The sequence below is a fragment of the Phyllostomus discolor genome, chromosome 4 (assembly GCF_004126475.2).
Source record: "Phyllostomus discolor isolate MPI-MPIP mPhyDis1 chromosome 4, mPhyDis1.pri.v3, whole genome shotgun sequence".
Lineage (NCBI taxonomy): Eukaryota > Metazoa > Chordata > Mammalia > Chiroptera > Phyllostomidae > Phyllostomus > Phyllostomus discolor.
Window position 1 is genome coordinate 61,498,735 of NC_040906.2, and position 10,262 is coordinate 61,508,996.

The window sequence follows — 10,262 nt, forward strand, 5'->3', positions numbered from 1 at the left end:
AATAATTTGCTAGGTTTAATGCACCAATTATGTCCCAGTGCTGGTTATGGAACTGCAGAGCTACTTTGAGTTCACGCTCTTAACTACTGGACTATACTGCCTCCTACTGGCTGTATAATCATAAATATTTGAATCCCCAAAATATTATCAGCATCTTATATTAGCATGTTAGATCAGTATGTTAAATCAGCACTGTCCAATGGAGATGTAAATATATATCACATATATAATTTACATTTTCAAGTAACTGCATAAAAATGTTAAAAGGTGAATTTTAATATTGTTTTATTTAATCTACTATATCCAAAATAATTGTCATTTCAATTTATAATCAATATAAAAATGTATTAATGAGAGAGTTTACATTTTTTTCATACCAAGTCTTTAAAATTAGTGTTCATTTTGCATTTATTGCACAATACATGTCAGAAAAGTCACATTTCTAATGTTCAATAGCCACATGTTGCAGATACTAGACTGGCAGCATTAGAGACTAAGGACCTTAGAATTAGGTGAGCACTTACCAGGCTTTTCTATTGTGTAATACCTGATTTGGTACTTGGGCCAAGATCTTGTCTTGAGAAATATATAATTCCCAATGACTCTAAATTCTTAAAATAATGATCTCTGCCAAGCCATGCCTGCTCCTTCTTTTTTATTCCCTAGTGGAGAGCCTTCCTAATTCACGTTCTGGCTCATGGCCCTAATTCATCTTGCTTGAAACAAGAGCATGCTATGCCCTACCCCTAGTCAAAGATGTAGCCAGTATATATCCTCATTGACAGGAACCTGCTGCTTTCTTTGCAGTAGTGTTGCTAACCTATTAGAAGCAGCTATGGTTCATTGCTATGCTAGAAACAGTCTTTAGATCTTCATACTGTAGTTGCTATTTCATTAGCTCCTTTACTTCTTTCTGCATAATCTCCTTACATGGTATTTTTGCCAAGTCACAAAGGTGTCCAAGACCAGGCATCACACTGTTAGGAGGTCATTAGTCCCGCTCAAATTCAGATCAGCAATAGATTCTTACCTTGAAAGCAGCCTGAGTAGTCCTGGGTCTATAATTCTCCTTGTTAAATATCCAAAAGCACTAAGAGTTAAAGTAAAGTAAGCATGATTTATTTTCTCCCCAGATACCACGGATTTATATTACTTCTTGCAGAGGGAAGCAGATATTTAATGATAATTTTATATGGAATTTTCCACAGGAAAGCAAGGGAAGAGCTTAATTATAATGTTTCATTAAGAAATGTACCATCTCCCAGGCATATTGTAAGGATTATTAATCATTCTCTTGTCTATAATTGCAAAATTACATTAATATCATCAATAGTCAAAATAACATTTCATAAAATGTTCAAGTTAAAAAGACTATACAAAACATCTAATTCCCCAAACTTCCCTGAAGATAACAATCCCTTGGGATACTTTAAGTAATAAAAAATCAGTGACTGCATCCGAGACCCACTGAATCAGACTCTTGGGGGAGAGTTCTAGGAAGCTGTGGGTTGCATAAGCATGAGCCCCTGGCTTAATCTTATTGTCGGAAAGTTAAGGGAACGCCGAAGCCCCACAACTTTGTTTCATGGATGAGGGGCCTGGGCCTCAGAGAGATTGGAGGACTTGATGGGTTTAGACAGTTACTGTACATCAGATGGGAATGGAACCCACCTTTCCAGACTCCAGCCCAGGAATGTTCCAGGACCTCAGGCATTAGAGCAGAATAAAACCGAAAGCCATGATTCTCTTCTGTCCATTAAAAAATAGTAAACAAACAAACAAACAAATAAGCAGCAGCTTATTTATTTAAGTAACCTTTTCAGGGGGCAGGTTTTATATAATTTTGAATATAATCTCTTAGACAGTTTCAAAACAATCCATTAAAAAGTGTGTGTGCGCATACTCATCCGTTTCCACTTCATTGTACACCCAGAAAAGACCACCTTTAGTGACTAAACTGCAGTCTTACTTATGGCCCTTTGATATTCCATGTGCATTAATTTTCACTCTTTTGCATTCTAAATCTTTTTGAGTCAGCCATTCAAGGGTATATCCATTTGCTTTAAATAATCAAATTCTTTATCTTCTGTTCTACTTTGAAAGAATAGGACTATCCTACAACAAGTAACTCATTTTTAAAAAATCAGCAAAACAAAAGATGTTACTATTTTCCCTCTACTGAAGAAAAAACATAGTTGGAGAATTTAATGAGAAATGCTCATTAAAATGTTACTTGTACCATCATTTTAATGCAACTTTCTTTGCTTCCAGAGTGTCCAAAACCTCCAAACATCCCCATGATCATGCTGGGGGTCTCGCTGGCTATTCTGCTCATTGGGGTTGTCCTACTGTGCATCTGGAAGCTGCTTGTGTCATTTCATGATCGTAAGGAAGTTGCCAAATTTGAAGCAGAAAGGTCAAAAGCCAAGTGGCAAACGGTATGTGAACTCTTAGGGGTGACTGTGTGTTCAGAGGAAAAAGTGTTTTGTAGAAGAAGCGGGAAGTCAGCTTTCTTCTGCTCTAAAAGTGAGTTCGAGTGTCCTGTTCTCACTCTCACCAGGTCCCTGACAGCTTTGATCTCTGTTCTGCTTTTGTCTGTTACTTGGGTCCCGGGAGGCCCTCACAGCTCCCATTTGTCTCTCAGCGCAGTGAGGGGGTTTCCCCCACTCTGGAGTCTCACGAAACTTCTTGGTTAGTTACTTAGGGACATCAAGGGCATGTATCTTATTTCTCACCATCAGGAGGACCCCTCAGGCCCTACTGATAAACCGTTAAATGTTTATGTTATAGCTAATGGAATAAGCTTTGTGAATACTAGACAGTTCATGCCAATTACCATGAAAATACACATTACTCATATAGGTTACAAAGCAAAGTTGACAAGACTTTTAAAATGCCATCCAGTTTTTCTGAATAGCATAAATTTCAAACAGCTACCTAAAAAAAAAACCCCAAAGGTGCCAACCTTTAAATATATGTACTCAAAAAATGTAATTTATGTGTCTCCTCTTTACAGTAAGCAAACACAAAACAGGACTCCAATTTTCTGTGTCTCTTTTCCACAGGACAGATAATTACATTTCTAGAGGCCCATAGAAACAATTTCATGGTTTTAATTTCATCTTTCTATCTCTAATTGTGTGTCCAGCTAGCTAATAGCAATTATCCTACATTGCTGATCCTAAAACAAGTAATATCATAGGAGAAAATACAAGGAAACACAATGCTCCTTTGGGGTTTTCTGCCCAAATATATTGGTGATAATACTTTTTTCTCTGTCTCTAGTGATATCTTCAATTCCTAAAGCAAATGGAATGTTCTGTTTTGGATAAATGTACCTTGATAAGGGATGCTTATGTCTTATGTAGTACTTTTGAAGTAATCATATTATGGTACAGGACAAAGGACAATAAAAAGTTTTATCTACTTTGTCTTCCCATTAAAGATGCCTTTAGACACAACAACCAGATGCAGTGTATGGATCTTCTGTTGATCCTGATTTGAAGAGTCAAAAAAGTACATTTTTTTGACAACTGGAAAAAGATTAATGTAGACTGGGTATTAAAATGATGGCAATGTATTGTGGTTAATTTAATTAGGTATATAATGGCATGATGGCTTTGTTAAAAGTAATCCAGATTTTGGGGTGAAAGAAAACTGAGGCTGAGTTTCCTTTGAAATCATTCAGCCAAAAGAGAGACAGCGATAGGTAAAGTAAGTGTGGCAAAATCATACTAATTATTAAATCTGGGTGATAGGTCTACAGAGGTAAATTAGACAGCTTTTCTCTTCTTTTGTGTTTGTATGGATTTTTCATAATTTTAAAAAACCCTTTAGGAAAGTCAAATATGGATTTGCATTGAGTATATAATTTATTTGTCCCTAACAAGGTCGCATTGTAACTTGACAGGTTAGTCTGGTGACTTAGAACACAGTGCCAGGAGTCCAAAGTGCCGAGGCAGTTAGCTTCACCTGATCCCTGGCCAGAGCTGTTGCAGCTCTCACCAACTGCCAAGCAAATGCCTGGCCATGGTCAGAAGGGCAACCAGGCAAAAGAGCATGGTTAAGTTGGTACAAAAAGAACAATAGCAGAAGTTGGTTGAACAACCATCAGCCCTCTGAAGTCACCTTGATAGTCACAGTTTGAATGTAAGGAAACTGAGGCTCTGAGAAGTGAAGAGATTTCTCACCCTGTTGATCATGGCAGAGCTGCAATCCCAACTGCAGCCTCAGCCCTCCTGGAAATAATGAGCAGGTGTTCCACAAACAAGCACCCGGGTAATTATGTGATGTGTATCTACCAACCAGCACATTTTAATGTTCTCATACAAAAGCATGATTACTGACTAGTGATTAATATCTTTAAAATAACATTTTAATTAACAGTTAATTTCTCTAAAACATGAATTGTTTCCCTCAGGATGTAGAACATGACTGAAATTCAAATACTAAATTTTTGCTGTTTCTACATCTAAAATGGAACAAAAATATGCATTAAACAGATAAAAGCATGAATGAAAAGTGTTATTCCCTTGTTAAACTGAGTCTCTTTGAATAACAAATGTTTGATGTTCTTGACTAGATAATGACTGGGTAATAACTATTAACTTGGATGCAAAAGAGGTTTAATTCAAATAATTGAATTCAAATTTCACTAATATATCTTATTTTAAAATGTTGCTCAGTGTATCCATTTTGAGGTCTTCAATTTGATTCTTTTTTAAAAAATCTAAAATCTATTTCTTCTTGAAAAACCAAATTTGGCTGGATTTTAAAACCCAAGGGACATCCACAGACGGTAGCGATAGAAGGGTCTCCCGACCCACAGATCACTGTTGGGCTCCAAAGGTGACAGAGCTGAGGATGAAAGAGTCTTGTTTTTGCTTCCTGAAACATTTCATCATAGCCGTAAAGAAAAGTTACCTTTTATTACTTTTAAAAATAATCTCCCCATCCACATTCTTTATGAAAACAGAAAAGGAAGATATTTAAATTCATTTTTGATTAGACATTTTTTCTAAAGTGACAAGTCATTAAGTAGAGGCAAAAATGTTCAGTCTGACATTTCTAACAGTCATGGATTGATTTTGTACTGTGCTAAGCAAATCAGGTCTGCATTTGGCAGTTAGGCAATCATTAAGTGAGCTATGGGTCAGGACAGAGAGCTTTCTTATTACCACTGTTTCAAACTCTAAAAATGTGCCATTGCATTTGCAGAATCCTAGGCCTACGTTTGTAACCCCAGGTCCCTCGGGGAATTAGCTTGGTCACCTCCCCTCAAGATGGTTGGGGAAAACCCAAGCTTGTCTAAACAGTGAAGGAGTGTAGACTCATCTGACATGGAGTCGGACACATGCCAGTGTCTCAGCTGGAAATACTCTGTGGGAGGCTGCCACCTGCATGGCACAGAGGAGACAGTATTAGACATTGTGACACTTTCTACTGTCAACAAAACCCAGTTTGAACTTGTCCTCCTGAGCTCTGATCATCCATTGAGGGCAGGAAATACTTCTGCCAATCCCCAGTATATACTTACCCTCCTAGTACAGTGGGGTCTGCTTTATCCATCACCCTCTATCAGCATGCCCAGGCCCTATAACTAGTTTTGCAAGACACCCCAAAATATTGTAGGCCTAAATGAATGAAGTTGCTTTGAAATACAGGATGAAAACCACAATAATCAAAATTAAACACTCAACTAAATGTCTACAAAATAACATTGTGCAATCAATCAGTCGGTTGCAACTTAAGTCACCACTTTAATAGTGCACGTAAGTGATATTTAGAGTAACATGGAGGTGGATTTTAATATGTTTAACATGACATGGGATGAGGCTCACAAAAGAGTTCCTGGTCCTATGCAGATGTAAACTGGCCCTCCTCACAGCCGTTTACGCTGAATTTCAGGGTGCCTTGTCTGTTCCCTAAGCCACCCTCTTCTTCCAGGACAGTGGCCCTACTCATTATCCTCACCCTGTACTTCTTTTTTCCATCTATCCTCTCTGAGTGCCTTATTCTTCTGTAACCAACTTAAATTTAATAGCATAGAGTCTCTTAAACTTAATATAATTCCATATGTGATTTTTGTTTGCAAATAATACTCTACCTGCATCTATGACCCCCTTAGTATGCCCTTTACCCTCCAAACCCCAAGTTCTCATGGCAACAGGGATAAATAAGGACTGTAGGGCTCTCAGGATTACCCAGGCTGACCTCAGGAGCAGAGACAACACAGTGACTTGGCCTTCACTCATTATCCACCACCAAGGAGCCTCTTTTCGATTTGCCCTCAGACTGAGATAGCATCTCTCTCGGAAGGCATGTGAACAAAGATATTGTGTTACTCAATCTGAGGTCAGGCCACTGGCTCCAGGCAACATAGAAACAGGTGCAGATGTCATTTCTCCTCCAAGCGAAGATACTGTGGTGAATCCAAGGGCAACAGGTGGGAGAGGCCAGGGAATGGTTTTAATTTTATTCAAGTCTCCTGAATGCTGAGAGAAATGTGCTGAGAAAGCCAAAACGATCATGTTTTTTCAGACCTATACCTAGAAATTGCTACTATCTCTACAATTCATGGAAGGAGACCAAAGTACACGATTTAGTACTTTGGAGGGTCTGAGGTATTATACATACATACTCAGAAATGGACTTGGAAATGTTAAGAGTACAAAAGCTGGAGGTAAATATCTTTATTACACTCTCCAGGACATAAAAGAAAAGGAAGTTCCAAATATGAACACGAGCTATAAGTAAGAGCCAATAAGAGGAAGCAGTATTGAAAACTGACTAGGTGCCAGGCACTGTGCTGAAGTACATTACCTTGTAGAGAAGGTGGGCACATTAGTGGTCCCTCTTATAGATGAGGACATCGAGGCTTGGAGTTACTTAAGTCAGGTAGCATAGTGCCGCTGCGTGTCTAACACCAAAACCTGTATGGTCAACTTTGGGAAAAGGGAGAGAAGAAACTATGTCTTACCCAGATGTTTTGTGCCTGACTGGAACAGTTAAACTAAAGAAGAGAATTAGAAGGATCAAGCTGGGCACTTCTCCAGACACCTAGAGAGCCTTGGTCCTTCTGGTGCTGGCAACAGCCCCTGCAAACACATCTACAGCCCAAGCACACAGCGGAATTATCCAGGCATCGGCGCACAACCTCCGCACCACCCCAAGAGCAGAGCCTTCTTGCCCGACCTGCCTTGGGACCTGTGCTCCTTCATGAGCCCAGTGTACCAAGCACCAGACTCTTGTGACTCTCCAAGTCACACACCAGTAAGCAAAACCCACCAAGTTCTCTTACCATCCAGAGCAAATGTTCATTTTCCCTGCTTCTCCCAAGCTGCTATTTGCTCCTCTCTCTGAATTTTGATCTCATTTTTAGCAAGATTATTTATTTGTGCTCTTGTTTGATGCCTCTCAACAGAAACATGTTTCTTAAAGGCACATACTACTGTCATTCATCTTTATATGCTTCTACTAGTTCATTTTTCCTATTTTTTACTCTTTTATTTTACATTTCACTTTTGAGTTACCTATTGGTTCATTCTAGTCATCCAATAAACAACTGAGTGCCTACTATGAGCTAAGCAATGTTTTCAGTGCTGGTAAAATAGCAGTGAATGAAAAAGCTAGTCTTGTTTTCTGTCAATAAATTAATGCATTTCCAAAAGGTTAACATATGGGACTAGTTCCACATTATTAAAAAAATAAAATGAAGATGTATAAATTTTTAAATACTAACAATATGACATAAAATTAATCAAAGTTATTCAAATGGCTTTCAAGGCTGACTCGCTTCTTCCAATTGTTAATGTACCATGAAATTATTTAGATATTTTAAAACAGTGTAATAACTAAATGTACATACTTTCATTTGAACCTCTTTTCTTTATTTTTTTAGGGAACCAATCCACTGTACAGAGGCTCCACCAGCACCTTTAAAAATGTAACCTACAAACACAGAGAAAAACAAAAGGTGGACCTTTTCACAGATGGATAGAACTGCTTTATGCATGGAAAAAAGTCTGTTTCACTGATATGAAATGTTAATGCACTATTTAATTTTTCTTTCTTTGTTGCTTCCAAATGAGGTTGGTTTAAGATAATAATAGGTCATTTGGAGATCAGTCATTCTCTCTAAGAAGGTTAGAAACTATGTTGGCAGGTTCAAAATAATCAAGAAGAGAAATATCTTCAGCAAAGGGGTGACTTTGGGGATTATTTGAGGTACACTAACTCTGTTGCATTAATGCCTCAAAATAATCATCAAAATGATTTGTGGGGGCCTGATTTGCATTTGAAGAATGTTTGAAATTACACTCTCATCTGCTGCCGGAACACCTGAAGTCTTTGTCTCAGCAAAGCCGTGAGTCCACACGCTCACATTAAATGCTCACACTTGCCGATTTATTCCAAACTTCTAGTAAAAAATGCCCTTTATTAAAGGATGTTTTTTTTAGTTTATGGAAAGTGAGGTTCTGATTTTACTCCAGCTGAAAGAATGCGATTCTTCTAAAGATGTTCCAAATATAAGAATAAAAAATGAAGTGTTAATTTCTATGGATTTGTCTGAACCTAAAAGTCAAGCACATAAATAAGTACAGCTTGTTTTACAGATGAGGAAGAAGTAATTTATAAAATAGGAAGTCACTAGTAAAAAATAAAAATAACAAGCGTATCATTTAGATTATTTTCGATTACCCAAAAATATGCTTCTACACTCCATTTCCCTCCTGATTCTGAATTTTCAAACTATAGCTTCTCCCATATTTCTCAATCCATTTTACTTAGTTTCACAGTCTAGCCCTTATAATTGTCGTGTGAAAGTTTTAATTTCTTGTTACAGAATCACTTTAAATGATTAGTTTATTTAACAAGAGCTCCAATATTACAAAAAGGAACAAAATTTTAAGTGGTTTTAAATCAAGCACATCAAGAGTACAAAAGTCCCTCATGAGTAATAGGCTTGTTGACCTATATTCTTTTCCCATGTGTATAACCTACCTTGACATTTCAGCAGCATATGGTAAATATGTGTCATATATTAATTTTAAAAAGTAAGATTTTACTTGCAAAATACATGTGGATAATTAGGGATCCATAGACTGAAGAGATGAACTCTGTAGAATAATATTTCTTAAAGTAAATACTACTTTTCAAAGCACTTTCTTCTCCTTTGATGCTCGTAAGGAAACTAGGGTTCCGAGTCTAAGTAGAAGTGGTCCAGAATCTAGACTGTCTAGCTCCAAACCACATTGTCTTCCCACAGCACAAGGCTGACTCCTTTGTTAGTGAAATGATATGAAGATTTTGTGAGTTAAGCGGTAACCATCATTTGCTTGACTGAACATACAGCATTTAGACTACTGGAATGCAGGCAAAATCTTGTACTTTTGTGCCATGATTATTACCTTTGAGTAAATTGTAGTGTAATGTCTTTTACTAGGTGAGGAGTTGACTCTGTGATAGAGGCTTCATGTTTATCCACTGAATTGGCACAGAGTAATCTATGATAAGTTTCGTCAATCTTATAGACCTTAATCACTTGGAGACCCTTTTTGTCTGGTTTCTAAATAACTCAGGTAAATCAAACACTTGTGGAGTACACAGCTATATTAAAAGAATTAGTAAGAAATCACCTTGGAAACCTGAGGGGCTGATATACCCTCTACTTCCTGACTGAAGCCCGAGTTCTGGGGAAAACCGAGAGCGACAAGGAAGTCTCAATTCTGATGACACAACAGTAGTATTCACCTTGACATGTGATATTTTGTATTATTACTGGAATGGGATTTTAGAAAACATAAATTTTCCTCTTGTGTATATATAGAGAAGAATTTGCTATTTGTCTGAATACGGTTTTGACCCAAGGCTGGACCTTGAAAAGGCCAAAACATTAACAGTAGTACTTCTGTTCACTGAAGAGTTATGTTACATGAAGATAAAATGGGTTTTGTAAGTTGTTTTATTGTATTTTGTGTTGACATAAATAAACATGGTAATTTAAACAATGAGCCTTAGATGGGTGATAATTTCTTTTATTTACTTGCTACAAAACCCTCTTCTTGGATTTCTGGGGCCCTGTGTGACCTGCTCTGACCGCCTTGCTGCTCTCAGCCTGTGGCCAAGGAGAAGGGCAGAAAGAGGCAGCCCTGGAACGCTAGAGACAGCAGAAAATGAGCTGTAATTTGCTGTATGGTTATAATACCCACATTACGAAGCCTTTTAAAGATCTGGACATTACCCCATATTTTTGTTAAAAC

At 37.6% G+C, this 10,262-nt stretch overlaps 1 protein-coding gene across 2 annotated transcripts in view; it reads left to right on the plus strand.

Annotated features, from left to right (window-relative positions):
- The window catches only part of ITGB6 (integrin subunit beta 6), a 153,385-nt gene extending 143,372 nt beyond the window's left edge, over positions 1 to 10,013 (plus strand). For both annotated transcript variants that reach the window (XM_028510994.2, XM_036023399.1), the window contains 2 exons: positions 2,272 to 2,438; positions 7,901 to 10,013. In XM_028510994.2, the coding sequence (XP_028366795.2) occupies positions 2,272 to 2,438; positions 7,901 to 7,999 (266 nt within the window). In that variant the 3' untranslated portion in view covers positions 8,000 to 10,013. The remainder of the gene's footprint in view (positions 1 to 2,271; positions 2,439 to 7,900) is intronic.
- The last annotated feature ends 249 nt before the right edge of the window (positions 10,014 to 10,262 follow it).